The sequence below is a fragment of the Papio anubis genome, chromosome 6, assembly GCF_008728515.1.
Source record: "Papio anubis isolate 15944 chromosome 6, Panubis1.0, whole genome shotgun sequence".
In the NCBI taxonomy this organism is placed as follows: Eukaryota; Metazoa; Chordata; class Mammalia; order Primates; family Cercopithecidae; genus Papio; species Papio anubis.
The window spans coordinates 125917312-125942248 of record NC_044981.1 but is presented as its reverse complement, the minus strand read 5'-3'; the positions used below and the strand labels follow the sequence as shown (position 1 = coordinate 125942248).

General features: G+C 41.1%; 1 protein-coding gene across 3 annotated transcripts in view; it reads left to right on the top strand.

Annotated features, from left to right (window-relative positions):
• Positions 1-4529: 4529 nt before the first annotated feature.
• The window catches only part of PEX7 (peroxisomal biogenesis factor 7), a 93258-nt gene continuing 72850 nt past the window's right edge, over positions 4530-24937 (top strand). Inside the window, exons 1-3 of one of the 3 annotated variants that reach the window (XR_001902133.3) lie at positions 4530-5135; positions 7580-7637; positions 9041-9191. Coding sequence is in view for 2 of the 3 variants with exons in the window: in XM_009206011.4 (XP_009204275.1) it covers positions 5006-5135; positions 7580-7637; positions 9041-9191 (339 nt within the window). In the remaining variant the exon portion in view is untranslated. The remainder of the gene's footprint in view (positions 5136-7579; positions 7638-9040; positions 9192-24937) is intronic. The other 2 variants (XM_009206011.4, XM_003898124.5) reach the window with 2 other exon arrangements.

The window sequence follows — 24937 nt, the reverse complement described above, 5'->3', positions numbered from 1 at the left end:
AAAAAAAGAGTGAAATGGGAACTAGACGGTTTAATTTCCTGCCATGAAGAAGTAACTTTAATACTTGATCCAAGTTAGAATGCACACAACTCAAATAATAGCCTCTGCCAATTAAGGGCTTACAGTTACACATGATACCTGCCCCATTTAATCCTTACAACAACCCTTTGAGGGAGATGTTATCAGGATAGGGATTTGAAAGAGCCAATATATCACACCTCATGTTGTTTTGTTGAGTTGAGCCTGCAGAAGAGGCACCTGTCTATCCAGCCATGTGGGGAGTCAAGGAGCTGTCAGTACATGCGCAGCATCACCTAAAATATTAATCCTATCCAAGAGCTGAAAGTAGATAAATAGATGTTACACGCTTTCCATCACACAAGCTAAAAAGCATAAGGCCTGGGTTCAATCCCAGGTCTCTGACTCTAAACACCATGCTCTTAATTGCTGTCTTTCCAGAAAAAGAAGGAAAGACTAAATGCATTTTCTACTATGATCAGATTATACCAATCGCTCATATATTTTTCTCTCCTTTTACATAGAAGTGCAGTAAATGTATGTCCTAAACCAATACTCTACTTAAGATTCCAATTTGATTGTAGTAAAATATACATACCATACAATTTACCATTTTAACCATTTTTAAGCAGACACTTCAGTGATGTTGAGTACACGCACATTGTTATACAATCACCGCCATCTATTTCCAGAACTTCATCTTCCTAAACTGAAACTCCATGTCTATCACCCAATAACTCTCCATTCCCCACTTCCCCTTGCCCCTGATAACCACCATTCTATTTTGTCTGTATCAATTTGACTACTCTATGTACCTCATATAAATGGAATCATATGATATTTGTCCTTTTGTGCCTGGTTTATTTCACTTAGCATAATGTCTTCAAAGTTCATCCATGTAAGAATATCCCTCCTCTTTAGGGAAGAATAATATTCCATTGTATGCAAATGCTACATTCTCTTTATGTATTCACTTATTGTCTTAGTTGGTTCAGGCTTCTATAACAAGCTGTCATAAACTTGGTACCTTATAAACAACAGAAATATATTTATCACTGTTTTAGAGGCTGGAAAATCCACAATCAAGCCATCAGCAGCAGGTTTGATGTCTGGTGAGGTCCTACTTTCTGGTTCATAGATGTTCACTTCCTGCTGTGTCCTCACGTGGTGGAAGGGGTAAGAGGTCTCTCTCTGCAGCCTCTTTTACAAAGGCAATCATCTCATTCATGACCTAATTGCTTCTCAAATGCCCCACGTCTTAAGACATCACATTGGTGATTAAATTTCAACATATGAATTTTGGGGGGACAGAAACTTTCAGACCATAGCATCTGCCAGTGGACACTTGGGTTGCTTTTACCTTTTGGCTATTATGAGTAATACTGCTGCAAACAGGAGTGTACAAATATCTGTTTGAATTCCTGCGTTTCTTTTAGATATATACCCAAGAGTGGAATTGCAAGATTATATGGTAATTCTATGTTTAATTTTTTAGGCAATTGCTATCCTATCTTCCATATCAGCTGCACCATTTTACATTACCACAGATTCTAAAATTTTTAACAAGAAAGTATAACTAAAATAATAAGTGATGAATGATATAAAATGAGCAATGTAGACAATTAGCCCATAATTGTAGCCTCTCAGAGCTTTAAGTTGTCTCTAAAGTGCATCAGTCCAAGTACCCATCATATATTTGAAGATAGTGCTTAAAGTTCTCGGATGATGATTACATTAATCCTCTGGCAAACGTTGATTAAAGGCTTACTAGTTACCCAGCACAATGCTGTGCAGAGCTAAAAGGAACAATGAAATTATCCATCCTTTCTTGGAATTATTTCACATAACTACCACATGCAGCCTTAAATATAACAAGTTGCCGATTTACCTAGGATAATGATTCACCTGGGTGGAAAGACCACGTATTTCAATTATTTTACTTCCGGTCTCTCTCCATGGGAAAGATAAACTAGCTTTAAAAATGATGTGGGTTGGTAAATATTTGCAGTTAAGTATGAGGTCACCATAGCAGTTAGAAAACAAAACAATCTAAATATAATTGTAGATCCTTATAGAAACCTGACATCGAGCCATGTCCACCTACACTATTAGGCCTTCCACAGAGTTAGAAAGTCTTCCACAGAGTTGGACAAGTTTAGAAATTACACAACTCTGAGGTGTAGTGAATGTTTATAAAAAACCAGTTTCTGTCTCAGTTGGGAAATACCAAGTACTCCTAAACGATGACAAAAACAGGTGGTAGACAACAAAGAGAGTTGTTTTTTAGTGTGTGTTTTTGTTTTTGTTTTTGTTTTTTTTGAGATGGAGTCTCACTCTGTCGCCCAGGCTGAAGTGCAGTGGTGTGATCTCAGTTCATGGCAACCTCTGCCTCTAGGGTTCAAGTGATTCTCCTGCCTCAGCCTCCTCCAGAGTAGCTGGGATTACAGGTGCCCACCACCATGCCTGGCTAATTTTTGTATTTTTAGTAGAGACAGGGTTTCACCATGTTGGCCAGGCTGGTCTCAAACTCCATACCTCAAGTGTTCTGCCCGCCTCCGCCTCCCAAAGTGTTGGGATTACAGGCATGAGCCACCATGCCTGGCCCTTCTAGGCAATTGTTAACTCCAATTCTATCCATATCCCTAGCAAACTTGGACTCCACTTGGTAAAGTATAGGTGGAGGAAGCGGTGTGGAGCAAGGGCAGGGAACAAGGAGAATCTAAGGAGCATTTCATGTTCCTTTTCCTTAATTTTCCAGTTCAGCTCAAGTTGTCAAACATGTACCTCCAGCACATGAGGTACTGGAGACACAAACAAATTACACTTGGACATTACTTCAAGATGCTCAAAATCTAGCTTAAGAGTATGGTTTATTTTTTACATGTTTAGTTGTTTGTATTTTAGAAAGCTTCACAGGTGGGATGAAATATTTTACAATGCTATAATCATGTATGGTTAGGTAAGGAGCAGATAACAGCTCAGTTTGTGTGTGTGTGTATGTCCAAGGTCACTGTAAATAGTTTACCCCTTTACCCCAGCTGGAACCAGCCTGTGTCCCTCCCAGAGAGACCACACTACTTTTAGCTTAGATTGGATAACTCTTCACATACAACGCTTTGCCAAGGTCCCAGCTGCTTCATGTTTGCTTAGTTTGATATTTTATTAACGCCTATTTAGCATTTCAATAAACTCCAGAATGTTTCCAGGTTACTTTTCATAGTATTACAAAAAACAGTGATCATTTAGGCACTGTATTAGGCTGGATTTACTCAACATTTCCCGAATGCTTAAATACCAGGTCCTTGGGATACACCAGCGAACGTAACAAGCAAAAATTTCTGCCCTCATGCAGCATACATTCCAGTGACTACATATGATAAAAATCCAAAATAATTGAGGCCACGCTGGTCTGGATCCTCAAGTGATCCACCTGCCTCGGCCTCCTAGCGTGCTTGGATTACAGGTGTGAGCCACCGCACCCAGCCTGCTAGTCTTTTGACTGGCCTCCCCATCTCCAAACTCCATCCTCCATATTAGTGTTGCAGGACTTTTTAAAATAAAACCTTGGTCATTTAATTTCTCACATTAGAAACCTTCCACTCTTTTTCACTGTTTACAGTAGAAATCCAATTCTCTTAGTATGGTATATAAGATTCTTCATGATCTAGCCCCAGTACAACACTCTTTTCACCGTATATTCTTTTGACTTAAGTCCACCCAATATTCTTTTCACCGTATCCCTTCCATCTGGCCAGGCTGAGTCCTGGCAGCCATGATCCCCTATGGATCATGCTGGTTGAGATCTCCTGGGTTGCTCATGTTATTCCTGCTCCTACAGATATCTCCATCTTCTTGTCTACTTAAAGAAAACCTACTCATCTGTGTGCAATCACCATAAAGACTATCTCTCTTCTGCAGCCTTTCCTGCAATTCCCATACCTCTGGCACTGACAATCACCTTTTAAAAATACCCCACCTATATTTCTCCTAGCCTCTACAGTATTTTGATTACACTTAACTAATTACATGACTTCTCTTTTAGTCTTCTTCTCTAGTCTCTTGAGGCCATGGACCATATCCTATTATTCTGAATCCCAAATGCCTAATACTGTGCTTGGTATATGGTTAAGGTGATCATATGACTTGGTTTGTGCCTGTTGACCCGGCTTAATAATTAGACCCTCTTTACTCCAAAAGTATCTTGGTTTGGCAGATAAGTTATATTTGGTCATTCTCCACATAGTACATGCCTGGCAATGAAAGAATAATGAGTGAGCACCAGAATCTGAGCACTTATTACCATACAATATATACATATGTAGTAATACTTTTTTTAAAAAGTTGTTTATGACGATGTGCTGCTTTTTTTCTTAGCTTCATTAGAACTGGCCAGCTCCTCTTTCTCACTTGCCAAGTATGGAGAGTTGGTTTGGAGTCGGTGTCTCATCTTTTCCAGTTATAGTGTGAAAGTAGCCCACCAGCCCACGCTGTTATTCCTAAAGACCGCACTGACTTCACGGACTTAAGTTATCATTGCTTCCAGTTTCCTTGGGCAAGCAGCACGCAATTTTGGACGCGCTGCGTGGTTTCAGAGTCGGCTGTAACTTGTCTCACTTTGTAATCATCAGGAAAAGTTCCTGATGCCAGTCTTCCAAACGCTCAATGAAATTAATAAAAAACAGCACCGCAGCAGAGGCTGAGATGCAACGACAAAAGTTGTCGTAATTATTAATAATACCTAACCCTGGATTACTCCCCTGAAAGATCTGTATCTTTGCAGCAGGCGCAATTCAGTTTGGTTTCACCCAAAACAAAAATGGTCTCCGTCGGAGTCCATTTCCTGTGCGGACCAATCAGAATATCGAATACAGGGCACGGGGCCCGCACTTCCGCCCGGTCTTCCTGGTCTCTCTAATCGCGCCAGTGCGCCTCCGACTCGGAACGACTTCCGCGGCAGGGGCGGCGAGGGCCGGGGGCGGCGGGCGGGATGAGTGCGGTGTGCGGCGGACCGGCGCGGACGCTGCGGGTGCCGGGACGCCACGGCTACGCCGCCGAGTTCTCCCCGTACCTGCCGGGCCGCCTGGCCTGCGCCACCGCGCAGCACTACGGCATCGCGGGTGAGGCGGGGCCGCGCAGCCGGGGCGGGGGCGCGCAGCCGGGGCTGGGGGGCGGAGGCGGAGGCGGGGGCCAGCCGGGCTCTAGCTCCTCGCGCTCGAGGGAAAGCCCCTCTGAGCGCAGACGGTTCCGCGGGTCCGCGCCAGGGGGCAGAAGAGGCGCTGGTCGGCGCCTCTCACTTTGCGGAGCGCGAGGAGTTGGTCTGAAGCGGGAGTCGATCCTCTTCAGTTGTGTGTAAGTGCATATAGGTGTAGCCTGGTAGCCCGTGTCCTTGTTCTTTGAGACCGGCTGCCTCTGCCACCTGTCACACGCCCAGGCACACGTCCCCGTGCGGAGAGCCGGGGTAGCCTGCGCGGTACCTCGGAGCGGTCCGCTCCACACAGCTGTACGGGAAAGACGGTCTGAGCCAGAACCGCCCCAGGGCTCGCGAGTTGGCCCACATTTCCCAGTCTGCATTCGAGCACTGAGCCACGACCTGCGGGCTGGCCGTCCTAAGAAGGATGCTCCTGAATGGACGCCTGGAGTCCAACCGGTGACACCATGAAATATATTAAGTTCAGTTCTCACCTGTAGTTGTCTCACGAGGAATGCATACTTTAGCAAGTAGCTGTTACAGACTACAGTTAATTGTCTCCAGCGGGGCGCATTGGCTCAGCCTGTAGTTACAGCTGCTCGGGAGGCTGAGGCAGGAGGACCGCTTGAGCCCGGGATGTTGAGGCTACAGTGAACTGAGATCACATCGCTGTGCCCCAGCTCAGTGAGCTGAGATCACATCACTCCACTCCAGCCTGGGTGACAGACTGCGACACCGTCTTAAAAGAAAAAAGGCCAGGCGCGGTGAGGTGGCTCACGTCTGTAATCCCAGCACTTTGGGAGGCCGAGGCAGGCGGATCACCTGAGTTCAGGAGTTCCAGACCAGCTCGACCAACATGGAGAAACCCCGCCTCTACTAAAAATACAACATTAGCTAGGCGTGGTGGCGCATGCGTGTAATCCCAGCTACTCGGGAGGCTGAGGCCAGAGAATAGTTTGAACCCAGGAGGTGGAGGTTGCGGTGAGCCGAGATCGCGTCTTTGCACTACAGCCTGGGCAACAAGAGCAAAACTGTCTCTCAAAAAAAAAAGAAAAAAGAAAAAAAAGTTAATCATCCCTCTCCGTGGACTAGATGAAAAGGCATGGGTTCATTCTCGCTTTTGCCTTAATTCATGTCCTAGCTATTATAGGCACTGAAGGGAGATGCAACAACTCATTTTATAATGTCAGTGGTCTGTTGTATTTTTTGTTTTGTCCTACAGCAGAAAAAAAATGTTACTTCTAAAACTCAGAGAAATACTTGATTTATTTTCTTTATTAGCTCTTAGTGCTTGGCACATTCAGATTTACATGGCCCACCAGTTGGATTGAAGACTCATGAGTCTATAATGGTAGTAGTTTCCTTTTTTTCTTTTTCTTTTTAGAGACAGGGTCACACTCTGTTGCCTAGGTTCAGTAGAGTGGTGCAGTCACGGCTCACTGTAGCCTCAACCTCCTGGGCTCAAATGATCCTCCTGTCTCAACCTCCCCAGTAGCTGGGACCACAGGCACGTACCACCACACCTGGCTAATTTTTGATTTTTTATTTTTGTAGAGACGGTATCACTGTGTTGCCCAGGCTTCTTCTGAACTGGGTGCAAGCGATCCTCCTGCCTTGGACTTCCAAAGTGCTAGGATTACAGGCGTGAGCCACTGTGACTGGCCTGTAAATACTACTTAAAATCTTATGCAAAAACTCTTTAAAAGGAATTGGTATTTAAAAAAACATTCAGTCATGTTTAAATAGAAGAGATATTCCCCCTTGGTCTCTATGAAAGTAAATATAACTTTTAAAATACAATGGCCCTTTGGTAAAATAATCTTTGACGGGTAACATATTAATACTGTTTTCAGCAGTGTATTACCACCAGTTATGTGGTAAATCCCACCAGGTATCTCCGCATTCATATTTTGCTTTAAAATCCTGTGTTAGATGTATTTTAGATTTACTGGTGAGGAGTGCAGTCCCTGGGGTCTGTAAGCCAGAGGTTTCTCATCTGTCAGTAGGGATGATAACACCAACTTGGAAGGTTTGTGTCTCTGGTGCCTTGTCTGGCTACAGAGTAGGCCCTTAAGTATTTCACCCCTTTGTTAGGCCCATGTCTGGATTCCAATCTTAGGTGCAATGGGAAGTTGAATATTTAGTAACTGAAGTACAATATGGAAAAACAGAAATAGAGAACACATTTGGTATTCATGTCCCAAAAACTTTGGGGAGAAATTGATCACCTGACTGTTTGGTATTTAAGGTCCGAAAAACTCTGGGGAGAAATTTATGGTATTAAAATCAGGTACCAATTACTTGATAACTCCCTGACTTTTGATGTTACCCTGGCAGGTTCAAAGGGATGACCTTGATTTTTTTTCTCTTTAGGCTGTGGAACCCTACTAATACTGGATCCAGATGAGTCTGGGCTAAGGCTTTTTAGAAGGTAAGGGGGCTGAAATTATTAAAGGTATTTACTGTTGCTATTAAAGCCTTAATAGAGTTAGGTTTTGACTCTTTGGTTAATGTTTTAATATACAATATAAAAGGAACCTTGGCGTTTGCATAGGATGAAGCTTATTTTTAGCTGGTTGTGGTGGTGCACACCCATAGTCCCAGCTATTCCCAAGTCTGAGGTAGAAGGATCACTTGAGGCCAGGAGTTCAAGACCAGCCTCGTGGGCATAGGGTCCCCCACTATGTTAGGGGCACCCCGTCTCTAAAAGAAATTTAGAAATTTTTTTTTTTTTTTTTTTTTGAGATGGAGTCTCGCTCTGTTGCCCAGGCTGGAGTGCATTGGCCGGATCTCAGCTCACTGCAAGCTCCGCCTCCCGGGTTCACGCCATTCTCCGGCCTCAGCCTCCCGAGTAGCTGGGACTACAGGCGCCCGCCACCTCGCCCGGCTAGTTTTTTTTTGTATTTCTTAATAGAGACGGGGTTTCACCCTGTTAGCCAGGATGGTCTCGATCTCCTGACCTCGTGATCCGCCCGTCTCGGCCTCCCAAAGTGCTGGGATTACAGGCTTGAGCCACCGCGCCCGGCCTAGAAATTTTTTTTTATGCACAGTCTGGCTCTGTCACCCAGGCTAGAGTACAGTGGCGCAATCTTGGCTTATTGCAGTCTTTCAGCCTCCTGGGTTCAAGTGATTCTCCTGCCTCAGCCTCCCGAGTAGCTGGGATTATAGGTGCCCGCCACCATGCCCAGCTAATTTTTGTATTTTTTAGTAGAGACAGGGTTTCAGCATTTTGGCCAGGCTAGTCTTGAACTCCTGACCTCCGGTGATCTGCCTGCCTTGGTCTCCCAAAGAGCTGGTGTTATGTGTATGAGCCACTGGGCCCGGCCTAAAAATTTTTTTTTAAAGATTAGCTATGCCGTGGTGGGGCACACCTGTCGTCCCAGCTACTTGGGAGGCTGAGGTGGGAGGATTGCTTGAGTCCAGTTCAGGGCTGCAGTGAGCTGTGATTGGGCCACTACACTCCAGCCTGGGTGACAGAACAAGACTTTTTCTCTTAAATAAGAAACAAAACAAATCTGAAGCCTGTCTCTTAGTGTCCACTCGTAAATTATAAAACTTAAACATAAAAAAATATGGAGTAGTATATTGTGTAGCATTACATTTTCGGACTGTTACGTTCCACTGGACTGTTTTTTTAACCTTTCTGAATCTGTTACCATATTTGTCAAGTACCTGCTCTCTTAACTCCCATAGTTGTGAAGATTACATGAGATATACGTGTTAAAATATGTGATAAATTGTAAGAAAAAAACCATAATTATAATTGTTATTTTTTGTTGTTGTTGTGTAGCTGCCTATGTAAGTGTTGTGTTTTTTTGTTTTTTCCTAGCGTAGCTTTGACTGGAATGATGGTTTGTTTGATGTGACCTGGAGTGAGAACAATGAACATGTCCTCATCACCTGTAGTGGCGATGGCTCGCTGCAGCTCTGGGACACTGCCAAAGCTGCGGGGCCACTGCAAGTCTATAAAGAACACACTCAGGAGGTAGGAGGGGAATCGTTCCGAGCTGATTATTTTTCTTTCTTCGACTTTGGTTGAAATCCATTTGGGGATGTACACATGGAGAAATATCTTCAGGGGACAAGTTTAAACTTTAGCATTTCGTATACATATTAGATGTCACTTATTATTTGATTATTCAAACATAAAGTACCTTTGGCCTAAGGAGCTGGGAAAGAAAAGAAAAGGTCAGTCTTCTCATTAGGCAGAAGAAACGCCTCCAGCAGTGTACTCTGGCACCATTTCCTCCTGAGAGGCCCATCACTTTCTTTGTGCTCTAAGAATGTGCTTGCCACACGGTGCCTTAAGGTAGAGGTAGGTGGACTTTTCACAGAGACGTCATAAGATTGCCTTTGGGGCTTCAGTGAGATTCTCGAGGTGTTTCAGAGTATATTGGAGCAAGAGCATAAAATACTGAGTATAAGGCAGAACTTACTGAAGGGATTTTATATCTAAATCTAGTTCATGTGTCTAGAATTTGTGTGTGTGTATGTATAGCATAGAAAATAGTTTGGGCTTCAGTTGTACTAACATACATGTATATTTTCAGTGAACATAATAATGAAGACATCCTCTTTTTGTGTTTTTACCTTAAATGTTTTAAGATTTTCCTTAAGGTAGCAGTACATCCTTCGAATAAAAACTTGCTAATCTACTTTCAAATTTTTGTCCACCACAGTGCCTGGCCCGAGAACGCCCTCAATAAATGCTTATTAGATGCAGGAATATCAGTCTTTTGTGGTAAAGATTAGTTATGTGAGGGATCCAGATGTTTTATAGCTATAGCTATTGACAATCAAGATTTCTAAGATTGTTACTGAAATAATGAAAAATTTTAGTTTCTATTTTAATTGTGATAGCTATTTGAATAAATGTAGTTGTAAATTATCATGTTTTCAGGGAATTACTGAGTACTAAGACAATTTTGGTAAAGGAGAAGTTTTAGTTTCAGGATGATCAGTGCACGAATCTCTACAGAGCAGTATGTCCAAAATTCAGATACTTTTGTGGAACCTATGTGAATTTTGTGTGTGTGTGTGTGTGTGTGTATGTGTGTCAGGGCCTCACTCTGTTGCCCAGGCTAGTGCAATCTTGGCTTACTGCAACCTCCACCTTCTGGACTCAAGCCATTCTCATGTCTTAGCCACCCGAGTAGCTGGGATTACAGATGTGCACCACCATTCTCTGCTAATTTTTGTATTTTTAGTAGAGACAGGTTTCACCATGTTGGCTAGGCTGGTCTTGAGCTCCTGGGCTAACGTGATCCACCTGCCTTGGCCTCCCAAAGTGCTGGGATTATAGGCGTGAGCCACCGTGCCCAGTCAATTTGTGTGTGTGTGTGTGTGTATGTGTGTGGGTTTTTTTTTTTTTTGTAGAGATGGAGTTTCGCTACGTTGCCCAGGCTAGTTTTTGTGATTTTTGACATTTTTTATTCTTTTATCATTTGTATTATAATTAATTTAATGTTTTTCTTTTCCTTCTTTCTTTTTTAAAAAATACTTTTCTTTTTAGAAGTTTTTTTTTCTTTTTCTTAAATCTTTGGTGCCTTTTATTACCTATATAAATTGAAGGGTGATAACTAACATCATAAAATAATATTGCTACGTAAGTTAAATTCAGTATATTGACTTAATGTTTTTCTTTCAATCAACTAAAGTTGTTGCTTCATTTATCCTACAACAGTAATATTCATGAAACAATGGGGTTGATGGCTACTTTAGTATGTACATTTATTTGTTTTTAATGTATATTAAGATAAATAAGTAATGAATAAAATAAATGTATGTACCAGTTAAAATCATCTCTTGTGCAGCTACTTTCTGGGAAATACAGTTCTAGGATGTCCTGGATGGATGGTCACTCAGTCTTCATCTCAGTGAAAGTAAATTTCACTTTCTCTTGAGATAACTTATTTGATTTTTAGGTTGTTCTGATGATTAAGAAACTGCTTCTTGTAAGCCCAAATCTACCTTCTATAGCAACCAACTGCTGCTCTTAGTGCCTTTCTCTGAAGTGGTAAGACCGAGTCCAGCCCCTTTTGTCCAGGAAACCTCTTGAAAATAGCCACTGTGCTCTCTTCCAGACTGTACACTTGTCATTTCATTGCCCTGTCCTCAGATGACATGATCTTTACATCTTTCATCCTCCTGGTAGCCTCCTTTGATAATCCTTTGAAACAGTGCCTTAGAAAGGGGCACTGTTTTTCAGTGCCCCTTTCAATATATATCTAATTTATTCCAGAAATGTGATGAAGGGCTAAGCTTTATAAGATTTTACCACCATAGTCTTGAGCCCCTAGTTCTAATAATATTACCTAAAGTGGCTATACATTGTTCTCAGCCATGTCTTAGTGTTAGGTTACTTTGAGTCTACTAGTAACACACTTACCTCTTTTATTATTTGAACTGCTGTTAAACCAGTTTTACATCATTCTATAATTTTGCAACTGATCTATTGAACCGAAGATACACTTCTGTTTTTTAACTTTTTAAATTTGTTTTGTATGCTACTATTCTAGTTAGCCTTTGTTTTCTTTTCAAATGCAATTTTTGGTAAACGTTTGTATCAGGATGCCTTGAATGTTAGTGTAATAGAAAACAAGTGGCTTCAACAGTCAGAGTTTACTGTTTCACATATTTTGCTTGGTTATGTGAAAAATAAATGAAGATAACCTTTTTAGGTATTTGTTACAGCAGCACCCCTAATTATTGGCACCAATTTCTGCCTCAGTCTACTCAGGCTGCTGTAACAAAGTATTATAGACTGGGTGCCTTATAAAGAACAGAAATTTATTTCTTACTGTTCTGGAGGTTGGAAGTCCAAGGTCAGGGTGCCCACATGGTTGGGTTCTGATGAGAGTCCTTTTTCAGGTCAAAGACTACTACTATCTTTTCATTGTATCTGCAGGTGATGGAAAGCGGATGAGAGAGGTTTTGGAAATCCCTTTTATAAGGGCACTAATCCCATTCATGAGGGCTCTACATTCATGACTTAATTACCCCCCAGAGGCCGTACCTCCTAATACCATTACATTGTAGGGGGTTAAGATTTCAACTTGTGAGTTTTGTGGGGACATATTCAGTCCATTGCACATGCAAAATACTCAAAAATACTTAAAAGGATTTGAGCTCAAATGAGAGTTTTAAGGAGCTTGTAAATATTTGTTGAATAAATTAATAAATGAGGCTGAGTGCGGTAGTCATGCCTGTAATCCTAATACTTTGGAAGGTCGAGGTTGGCAGATTGCTTAAGGCCAGGAGTTTGAGACCAGCCTGGCCAACATGGTGAAACCCCACCTCTACTAAGAATACAAAAATTAGCTGGGTGTAGTAGTGCACACCTGTAGTCCCAGCTATTTGGTGACTGAGGCATGAGAATCACTTGAGCCTGGGAGGTGGTGGTTGCAGTGAGCTGAGATTGTGCCACTGTACTCCATCCTGGACAACAGAGTGAGACTCTGTCTTAAAAAAAAATTTATTAAAAAAAGTTGATAAATGAATGAACATAGCCAATTTCTGTTTGTTTGTTTGTTTGTTTTTCCACCAGTGTGTTCAGGGAAACTATGTTGTGAAATGGAACAGCAACTAATGGCTCATTTTCTTCTATGGAAGAGATTATATAATAAAGATGTATGGCATGGTTTTAGTCAATCTGGGATTCAAATCCCAGCTTTGTAAGTTACCTGTTATGAGACCTTGCATATGTCACATGTTTTTCCTAAACTTGAGTGTTTTTATTTGCAAACTAAGTTTATTAGTAGTCTGTATCACAGGGTTGCTGTGAGTGCTTGAACTAGAACCAGCATTGAATAAATATGAGCTAGTATTATTATTTGCTCTTATTTTAATAGGGTTTGAAAAATACAAAACAAGTTAGAACTTTTCCAGTTACCCATTTTATCACTTGATGGCTGTGTGTCCAACAGTCAATGTTCAAGTTGTCAGATGAAGCAAAAAAGAGAAATCCAAGATTTAGATGTATTTTAGGCTTTGAGGAATGAAGGTCTTGGTGAAATGAAAAGAAAGAAAAACGTGGACATTATCTGTGTGAATGGTTGCTAAACTTAGCATCGAAGTAGGAATCAAATTGTTCTGTGTATTGTTTAACTGGTGTCTACAGAGGTCATTGTGTCTTTTGAGTCCCATAAAATGCCTTTGGCTTTGCTTATTCTAATGCTGCTGAATATATAATAAAAAATTTAAAAAATTCAGTGAGAATAGAAAAATAAGAGTGAATCGACAATTTTATTTCACTGCTTTCTGACTTAAAACACTGTGCTACTGAGAGTGAGTTAAAGTGACTTTAAAGATGACATAAATCAATGTAATATATTAATTTCTAATTTTCAAACTAATGAGTTTGCTTATCACAGTTTAAAAAAGTTAAAATTTGTTTTCATTGTCAAATAGCAAGGTTTATCAATTTGCTGAATTTTTATAACATATTTGATCCATTGAGGTTTTTGAGCATTGCTTATAAAAACTTATTTTTGACCTAAGTATGCAACTATTAGTATTCTGTTATGGAGGAAATGTATTTGCTTATACATTTTAAGAGTTAAAATCTTGTTTATTTTAAAAAATGAATCAATTATTTGCTTTTTGATAATGATAGAAGTTGAGAAGTCAATAATGATAGGTACTGTATTAGTCTGTTTTCACATTGTTATAAAGAAATACCTGAGAGTGGGTAATTTATAAAGCAAAGAGGTTTGATTGACTCTCAGTTCTGCATGAATGGGAAGGCCTCAGGAAAGTTAACATTATGGCAGAAGGTGAAGGGGAAGCAGATGACCTTCTTCACGAGGCAGCAGGAGAGAGAGAGAGAGAGAGAGAAAGTAGGGGAAACTGCCACTTTTAAAACCGTCAGATCTTTTGAGAACTCCTCACTATCACAAGAACAGCGTGGGGGAAACTGCTCCCGTGATCTGATCACTTCCTACCAGGTTCCTCCCTTGACACATGGGGATTACAATTCAAGATGAGATTTGGGTCGGGATACAGAGCCAAACTATCATTCCACTCCTGGCCCCTCCCAAAGCTCATGTCCTTTTCACATTTCAAAACCAATCATGACTTTCCAACAGTCCCCCAAAGTCTTAACTTATTCCAGCATTAACCCAAAAGTCCAAGTCCAAAGTCTCATCTGACACAAGGCAAGTCCCTTTTGTCTATGAGCCTATACAATAAAAAACAAGTTAGTTACTTCTAAGATACAGTGGGGCTATAGGCATTGGCTAAATGTTTCAAATGGGAGAAGTTGGCCAAAACAAAGGGGCCATAGGCCCCATGCAAGTCTGAAACCCAGCAGGGCAGTTATTAAATCTTAAAGCTTTGAAATGATCTCCTTTGACTCCATATCTCACATCCAAGGGGTGGGCTCCCATGGCCTTGGGCAGCTCTACCCTTGTGGCTCTGAAGGGTGCAGTCCTCATGGCTGCTTTCACTGGCTGGCATTGAGTGCCTGTGGCTTTTCCAGGTGTACAATACAAGCTGTCAGTGAATCTACCTTTCTGGGGCCTGGGGGACAGTGGCTGTCTCCTCACAGCTCCAGTAGGCAGTGCCCCAGTAGGGACTCTGTGTGGGGGCTTCAACCCCACATTTTCCTTCTATACTGCCCTAGCAGAGGTTCTCCATGAGGGCTCCACCCCTGCAGCAGACTTCTGCCTGGACATTCAGGTGTTTCCATACATCCTCTGAAATCTAGGTAGAGGTTAAACTCTTATCTTCTAAACTCTTGTCTTCTGTGCGCCCACAGACCCAACACCACATAGAAGCTGCCAAGGTTTAGGGCTTGCACTCTCAGAAACAATGGCTCTAGCTGTACCTTGGTTCTTTTTAGCCATGACTGGAGCTAAAGCAGCTGGATACAGGACAGCATATCTTGAGGCTGCACAGAGCAGCAGGGCCACTGAGGCCCACAAAACCGTTTTTCCCTCCTATGCCACTAGGCCTGTGATGGGAGGGGCTGCTGCAAAGATCTCTGACATGCCCTGGAGACGTTTTCCCCATTGTTTTGGCTATTAACACTGGGCTCGTTGTTACTTATGCAAATTTCTGCAGCAGGTTTGAATTTTCCCCCAGGAAATAGGTTTTTCTTTTCTACCTCATGGTTAGGCGGCAAATTTTCTAAACTTTCATGCTCTGCTTCACTTTTAAATATAAGTTCCAAATTCAAATAATCTCTTCATGAATCCATGTGACTGTACACTTTTAGAAACAACCGGGTCACTTCTTGAATGCTTTGGTGCTTAGAAATCTCTTTTGCCAGACACCCTAAATCATCTTTCTCAAGTTCAAACTTCCACAGATCTCTAGGGCAGGGGCAAAATGCCACCAGTCTCTTTGCTAAAGCATAGCATGAATGACCTTTACCGCAGTTCTCATTAAGTTCCTGACCTCTATTTGAGACCGTCTCAGCCTGAACTTCATTTTTTATATCACTATTAGCATTTTGTTCAGAACCATTCAAGAAGTCTTTGAGAAGTTCCAAACTTTCCCACATCTTCCTGTCTTCTGAGCCCTCAGACTGTTCCAACCTCTGCCCATTACCCAGTTCCAAAGTTGCTTTTACATTTTCAGATTATCTTTATAGCAGTACCTCACTATCCTGGTACCAATTCTCTGTATTAGTCCTTTTTCACACTGCTATAAAGAAATACCTGAGACTGGGTAGTTTATAAAGGAAAGAGGCTTAATTGACTCATGGTTCTGCATGGCTGGGGAGGCCTTAGGAAACTTACAATCATGGTGGAAAGTGAAGAGGAAGCAGACGCCTTCTTCAGAAGGCGACAGGAGAGAGAGAGCAGGGGAAACTGCCACTTTTAAAAGCATCAGATCTCATGAAAACTCACTATCACTAGAACAGCATGGGGGAAACTGCACCCATGATCCAATCACCTCCCACCAGATCCCTCCCTCAACACATGGGAATTACAATTCAAGATGAGATGAGATTTGGGTGGGGACACAAAACCAAACCATATCAGGTGCCAATAAAAAATATTAATGCAGAATGACAACCAGTCCTGCATTTAAAATCAGTGTGTTTTCTTCAGAAATGCGTTTATGTTTAAAACTACACAACAGATTTATCAACTGAAGGCATTTTTTTCTTTCTTTGCATCCTGTTTCTTTTTAAAAAATTGAGGAAATAGTTGGACTTGATATATTTCCTTTTGCATATTTAGTCATGCCCAGCCATTGATTTTGGAATAGGTTACTGCAATAAGATTTTATTAGAATTTATAATAGCCATTTAAAACTTCTCCCTGTAAAGATTGTGATTGTACAGAAAAATAGTTTCTAGTTAAATGTCAGTTGAATCAGTTCTCCCTTTTTGGATTTTACTGCCATTAGGATGTGATATGTCATCACCTTTCAATTCTCATGTTTTAAAAGCATTTACCTTCTTTTGACTTTGTTTTATATTTTAAAGTTTAGACTTGTATTAAAAAAGGGAGACCTGTCTCTACTTGTAGCACATATTATGTGCCAGGCATGTGTCAGTCATTGAAGATGCAGGTATAAATAAGACTCATGTGCTGTTCTCTGGTTGTAATTCTGGGACATGTAAACAAACCGTTTAGGGTTCCATGTAAATTAAAAAGTAAAACAAAAAAAACATTCAGTACAAGATGATAGATGTTGAAAAGAGGTATCTAGAAGGTACATAGAGAGGAGAACTAGGGACTTCCACAGATGAGGTGCTATTTGACCTGAGTCTTGGGCAGTTAGTAGTTTTTAGTAGTTTGCTAGGCAGCCCTAAGGGAAAGGGATATTTCTTTTTTTGTTTTGTTTTTATCTTGAGATGGAGTCTCACTCTGTTGCCCAGGCAGAGTGCAGTGGCACAATCTCAGCTCACTGCAACCTCTGACTCCTGAGGCAAGCAATCCTCTGGCCTCCTGAGCTCGAGCAGTCCTCCTGCCTCAGCCTCCTGAGTAGCTGGGACTATAGGTGCGTGCCACCACGCCTGGCTAATTTTTGAATTTTTTGTAGAGATGGAGCCCAGGTTGGTCTCAAACTCCTGGGCTCAAGCAATTCACTTGCCTTGGCTCCCCAAAGTCCTGAGATTATAGGCATGAGCCACACACCTAACCGAAAAGGACATTTCTGATGGAGAAGAGCCTCTACAAAAGTTAAGATTTGTGGAAGAGCGAGGCATATCCACACAACCACATGTCCTTTGATGTGCCTGGAGCATAGAGTGTGTGTGCTAGGAGATGGTGTAACGGAGGTGGGTAAGGATCATATCCTGATGGGCCTTGAATACCTGTATCGTGGGGGTTGGACTTTATGCTTTTAAAATTCAGGAGAAAGATGAATTGTGTAGATTTTGGGCCACACACTGTGGGCAGAAAACAGGACGTACATGGATAGGTAAGTATTGTCCATTTTCTACTTCATCCACTTCTTCAAGTATTAGTTGTCAGGTAGGATTAGACTATAATTCAGACATCTGGAATTTTAATACTTAACATAAAAAAGGTATGCAAAGGCTTGTCTTAACTCTGTAGTTTATTTTATTTATTTATTTATTTATTTATTTATTTATTTATTTTTTGAGATGGAGTTTCACTCTTGTTGCCCAGGCTGGAGGGCAATGACGCGATCTCGGCCCACTGCGACCTCTGCCTCCCGGGTTCAGGTGATTCTCCTGCCTCACTCTCCCAAGTATCTGGGCTAACAGGCATGTGCCACCACACCCTACTAATTTTGTATTTTTAGTAGAGATGGGGTTTCACCATGTTGGTCAGGCTGGTCTTGAACTCCTGACCTCAGGTGTTCTGCCTACCTCAGCCTCCCAAAGTGCTGGGATTACAGGCTTGAGCTTGTGCCCAGCCTTAGGTCTGTGGTTCTTAAACTTTGCAACAGATTAGCATTGCTTTGGGACCTTTTAAAAATTTTTGTTTGTTTGTTTTTCTTTTTTTTTGAGATAAAGTCTTGCTCTCTTGCCCAGGCTGGAGTGCAGTGGCATGTTCTCAGCTCACTGCAACCTCCACCTCCTGGGTTCAAGCAGTTCTACTGCCTCAGCCTCTTGAGTAGCTTAGATTATAGGCGTGTGCCACCATGCCTGGCTAATTTTTGTATTTTTAGTAGAGATGGGATTTCACCATGTTAGCCAGGCTGGTCTCAAACTCCTGACCTCGTGATCCGCCTGCCTCATCCTCCCAGAGTGCTGGGATTACAGGCGTGGGCCACTGCGTCCAGCCAGAAGCTTTAAAATATCTTCATGCCCAGGTCACAGTGTCTGGGACTGGAGCCAGATATCAGTATTATTTAAAGATTCCCAGATGATTTCAATGTGCAGCATTGTTTGGAAGCCACTGCCTTGACTTGATAAGCGTTCAATTCTAATGACCTTGATATGTGTGTTATCTAATAATTTGGGGATTGCAATATTCAAAATGTAGATTTAAAAAATCTTTAATAAAAGGAGCTATTTGGTTTACCTTGCAAAATCATTATTCCCAACCCGTTATCTAACCTCAAAGTTTTCTAAAATTTTTTTGAAGAAGAGAAAATGATAGTTTTAAATAGATGGAAACTATAATAGAATATGTTCAGATAGAGAAAGACTTTCAAGCATGACTACTGCTACTGTATCTGTAGTCTCTCTCATACACACAGTGTAGGTGTCAACACTATGCATGTCTCTGAAGTGAGTTAATGAGTGAACTGTAGATAGAAATTAAAATCCCCATCTCTGATTTTAGAATCTATTCAAAAACATATGTAGGAGAATTATGCAATTTATATGAAACTAGAAATTATGTTTGGTTTTGCTGCAAGCTAATATGAAATGAAATTATTGGCAGAGCTATGTAAATGTATGTAAAATTTATGTTTTACATAAAGAGAGGAATAGAAGCACATATATATTTAACTGTACCAGTTATATGTTATAAATATATATATATTGTGTATATACGTTTCAAAAAGAAATAACGGAAAAATAATTCAAAAACTAATAAAAATGGTTACCTTGAAAGGGGGTAAGGTAGAAATCAGGGAAAAGGGGACCAGAATGGAAATAAGATTTCTTCACATATAACTTGTATTATAGTTTTGACCTTGGAACCATTGAAATATTTTATGTAATTAAGAATCCCAATGTATTAATAAGTTGGAAAGAAAAAGCAATTGCTAAAAATTGAAAACAAGCACATTAAAGGTCCATCAAATTGGTGCCATAACTAGGTATTGGAAATAATTATTTCAAATGACTTTAAAAACCCAGTATTGTGATTAGACATTCCTAATAAGATCAGTCTGATAAACAAAAATAATTAGGCCTGGGCATGGTGGTTCATGCTTGTAATCCCAGCACTTTGGGAGATCAAGGCGAGTGGGTCACTTGAGGCCAGGAGTTCCAGACCAGCCTGGCGAACATGGTGAAACCCCATCTCTACTAAAAATACAAAAATTAGCTGGGTGTGGTGGTGCACACCTGTAATCTCAGCTACTTGGGAGGCTGAGGCAGGAGAATTGCTTGAACCCGGGAGGCAGAGGTTGCAGTGAGTGAAATTGTGCCACTACACTCCAGCCTGGGCAACAGAGTGAGACTCTTGTCACAAGAAACAAAAACAAAGAATTGGAAAGAAATTTGAAACTACATTAAAAAAATTTAACATTGCTACTTTGAAACTATTGTAGGATAAGGCATACCAGTAATTATGTCATTAGAAACTGAAAGTTTTAGCCAGGCACAGTGGCTCACGCCTGTAATCCCAGCACTTTGGGAGGCCGAGGTGGGCGGATCACAAGGTCAGGAGATCGAGACCATCCTGGCTAACATGGTGAAACCCCGTCTCTACTAAAAATACAAAAAAAAAATTAGCCGGGTGTGGTGGTGGGCACCTGTAGTTCAGCTACTCGGGAGGCTGAGGCAGGAGAATGGCATGAACCCAGGAGGCGGAGCTTGCAGTGAGCCGAGATGTCACCACTGCCCTTCAGCCTGGGCGACAGATTGAGACTCTGTCTCAAAAGAAAAAGAAACTGAAAGTTTTAAAGTGAGAGAAAAGCGTTACGAGAATAAAGAAGTAGAAACGATCTTAAAGTTGAATGGGAAATCGTCATGTAAGCTTGTGATTTATTTTTCTCTGTCTGAAAAAAGTACATATTTCTTAGTTTTTTGCACAATAAAGATTTAGAAGCAGTGACAACTGAGTAGCAGTGAATATTCTTAGTGCCCTGAGTATGGCCTCTAAATACTGTTTGCCACTGACAGGAATAGTGTCTTTGGAGAAGTCGTTTATTCCAGGGCTGGGCAGGAATGCAAGACATCTTGTGTCAGAAAGCAGGAAAGCTGTGAAAGGTTGCTGGAGACATATCAAAGGTTTAGAAGGTACAACTTGAAGGGATTCTCATTGGCCAAAGATGAGACTATTGGAACAACCAAAAGAATGAAAGCAATGAATTTAAACACACACACACACACACACACACACACGTATGTGTGTATTTTCAGTCCTTATATGGAGATAGACTTGTGATTAGGAAAAATGTAGTCACCATTGAAGATTATTAGGACAACCAGCTCATTATTCTGAAAATTGATAAACAAAAGTAAAGAATCAAGGCATTTATCTTCCCTTTCTTTTATGACTTTTATTGTGGTATTATAAAATAGTTGATAAGAAAAGTTCTTTATAACAGGATTCTAGCTAATAAATGCAGAAGGAATAGCAGAAATTAGAAAATCACTATTTAGTAGCCCCTAATGAAATAATGACTCTAGGCAGGGATCACTGTGGATACTAAAACCATTAGTTTAAGATTGAAACATTCTCTGAACAATCTTAGGATCACTAAAAGTGGGTCAACCAGAAATTATATGCCTCCTAATATAATTGGAAGCTAAAAAAAAAAAAATGAACTAATCTGATTAAGCCTCCAGATCTAACTTCTAATTTAAAGGAAATTGGAAGGGTAGAGAAAAAAGTTAATTACCACCATGAGGAAACATTTGGGATAATCCAGAAGGCAAGACATTCTATGAGACCAATAACTTGGTTTCTTTCAACAAATAAATGTTATGGGATGTGGGGCAGGAAGATCAAGGTGTGGGGAGGAAGACTGTCCTAACTTAGAAGAGGCTTAAGAGACATAACGGCTAAGTGTAAAATGTGGGTCTTGTTTGGATACTGACTCAAATAAGCTGACTGTGAAAGAAACATTTTTGGGGACAGTCAGGGGAATATGAATAAGGACTGAGTGTTAAATTATATTAAGTAGCCATTGTTAATCTTGTTGGGGTGAAATTGACCTGTGCTTATGTAAAAAACAAACTGGCCTTACCTACTGAAGTATTTAGGAGTAAAAGGTCTGATGTTAAAATACCCCAGTAGTCAGCCATTCAGTCAATAATGGGACAGATGAAACAGGATGGGCAACATGTTGATCATTATGGAAGGTGCGTAATGGGTGCCTGGGGGTTTATTATACTCTTCTCTCTACTTTTATGCATGTTTTAAAAAGTCCATAATGAAAAAAAGTTGAAAATTTAAGTTTCAGAGCTGGAGGTGGTGGCTCATGCATGTAATTCCAGCACTTTGGAAGGCCTAGGCAGGAGGATTACCTGAGCCCAGGATTCAGAGACCAGCCTGGGAAACATGGTAAAACCCTGTCTCTACAAAAAATTAAAAAATGAGCTGGTGTTGTGGTGTGCACCTGTGGTCCCAGCTACTCGGGAGGCTGAGGTGGGAAGATCAATTGAACCCAGAAGGTGGAGGCTGCAGTGAGCTGCGCTCATGGCACTGCACTGCAGCCTGGGTAACAGAGTGAGACCCTGTCTCAAAAGAGAAAACTAAAGTTTCACCTTAAAAGAAATATATAGCCCTTTCTAATCACTCAGGAATTAAAAGTCAGTGACCCTTTCCTTTGTATTGATACAGATAAGAATAAAAATTCTGGACATAGTTTTTTATTTGACAACTTTTAATTAAATAGACCAACTTAAAAAGGGCAGTACTTTACAGTAGATTAAAGATGAGCTCTTTGGGAATTGGTTTTAGTAATAAAATTTGTCCTCTCAAACTGTGGTTTTGATGAGGTTCAGATTCCATAAAGCAGCACAAAACATTGTGCAGTGGGTTTTTTTTTTTCTTTTTCCATTCTCCTGGTTAATTTTCTTCACCACTGCCAAGAGTTATTTCATCAGATAGGCCTCTAGAGGACCCTGCTCTTAAAGCATAAAGTCAGGCACTGCATATCTCTCTTCCTTTTTGTATTTAATTTGACCATTTGCCATGCCCACTATTTGAGGGGGAGTGGAGGGGGAGGTTGGGAATAAGGAAGAGATGGAAGAGGAGACTAACAGAAGATGTGCTTTCCATTCAGATTTGTTTCTCCTTTCCTTCATTCATTCCAGAAACTTTTATTAGCACTACTGTGTACAAGATACTGTACCAGGCTAGCTGGGAAGACAAACACCTTAGGCATGCCCTTGCCCTCCTGGAGTCCTTGCCTGTCTAGGGAGGCAGACTTCCGGTTATCTAATGTCTAATGTGGTAAGCGCTGTGAATGTATGCAGTGTTATGGGAAGGGAGGATTTGTCTGGGGAAGGGGCAGGGAGGGCATCCTTTGGTCTAAAGGGGAAGTTGGAATGAATTATTCAAGTGGAGAGGCCAGGGTAGTAGTGTTAGAGTCAAATGAAAGAGCACGCTTGACCAGAAAGGATAGAGCCTGTGTGCTTGGAGCTGTCAGCGTTTTGGCCATTGTGCCAAGATCAGGGGAAAGACATTGCAGATTTTAAAAATCGATGAAATATTTTATACATTATAAAATACATGTAAGATGTAAAAATGATATATTGAACACACATATTCACCATCTAGCTTAAAGAAATGAAACATTACCTATACCATTGGAGTCTGCTGCTTACCCTTTCTAGTCCTATCCTTCCTCTCTCTCCATTTTTTTTCCTCCCTTCTTCCCAGGAGTAACCACTAGCCTAAATTTTCTATTTATATATTTTTTGCTTTTCTTTCTATTTTTACAACATATGTATGCATCCCTAAGTCATGCATAGTTTTGCATGATTTTGACCTTTGGGTAATAAGAATCAACATGGATGAATCTCACGTAATGTTGAGCGAAGATGCTAAGCTGTAGGAGCTACATATAGTGTGAAACCATTGAAAGGCTTTGTACGGGGGAGTGACATTTAATTTGTATTTTCTAAAGATTACTTTTTATGCAGTGTGGATAATGGATTGGAGGTAAACAAAAGTGGATGGGGAGAACAGTTAGAAGGATGTTATAATCTAAGTGGTAACTTATGGTTGATGGTTGTAACCTCTTAAGAGAAATCATAGACACATTCTTAGCCATAGCTCTTCAGGATCTTATCCCTCCCAACTATTCAACCTTGCTGTTCCCCAAATCTGGCAAGCTTGTTCCTTGTTCAAGGTCTTTCCCTGTTCTCTGTAACCTGAGCCTTTCATCTCGGGCCTGCAGAGTTCAATGTTTAACTGCACTCAAGTCTCTGCACAGAGAGGTCTTTCCTGGCCATTTTGTTGAGAAATGACCCCCTGCTCTTGTCATTATTTTCTGTTCTCCTTACTCTGCTTTTCCTTTGTAGTTTTTTAAAAAACTGCAACTTGAAATTATACAATTATTTATAGCATGTTTTCTGCTGCTAAAATATAAGATCCATAGGGGCTGGTCTTTTCTAAACTTATAACCTCCCTTCCCCCCGTACCTAGTACATAGTGGGTGCTTAATAAACATTTGTTGAATAGATGAGTGAATTGATTGAAGTTGGGATAATGGAATTCATTCTTCCCTTTTCAGCTGTATCTCAAACATCTCTCTGGCTGTGAACTTTTTTCAGAGCTTGAGGTTAATGCCCAAACCCTGTCTTGCAGTCATCTCAAACTCAGTATATATAAAATTACATTATTTTCCTTCCTTCAGTCTTTTACTTTTGTTAATGCTGCCATCACTGACAGTCCTCAGGCGCAAAACCTTGGTGTTATCTTGCAGTGTTCACTACCCCGGACCCCTAGGGTGCTGTATATTCCCATTTATGTCTTTGGGGAAGTTTTCTGGTTACTGTTTGATCTCTGCTTTTTGCCTGTTGACATTTTAGCCAGCCCTCAGGGCCCCGCTTCAATCCTTCTCTTAGGTCTGTAGTTTGTTTTGTTTTGTTTTTGAGACAGGGTCTTACTCTGCTACCCAGACTGTAGTGCAGTGGCATGATCACGGCTCAGTGCTGTCTTGACCTTGACCTTGTGGGCTCAAGCCATCCTCCCACCTCAGCCTCCTGGGTAGCTGGGACTACTGTTACGTGTCCCCACACCTGGCTAATTTTTAAAATTTTTTTATAGAGACAGGGTCTCGCCATATTGTCCAGGCTGGTCTCGAACTTGTGGCCTCAAGCAATCCTCCTGCTTCGGCCTCCCAAAGTGCTGGGATTACAGGCATGAGCCACCATGCCTGTTGTAGTTACTTTTTATTTAATTAAAAACAAAGAAAAAACCCACACAGTCTCCTGATCTGTTAGTTCCTCTCCCATGTCCTAATATTTTGAACATAGTATTCAGTTGCCTTTCTTTTTTTTTTTTTTTTTTTTTTTTTTTTTGAGACAGGGTCTCACTCTGTCACTCAGCCTAAAGTACAGTGCCACAATCTTGGCTCACTGCAACCACCTCCCGGGAGCGATTCTCCTGGCTCAGCCTCCCGCGTGGCTGAGACTACAGGTGCATGCCATCACACCCGGCTAAGTTT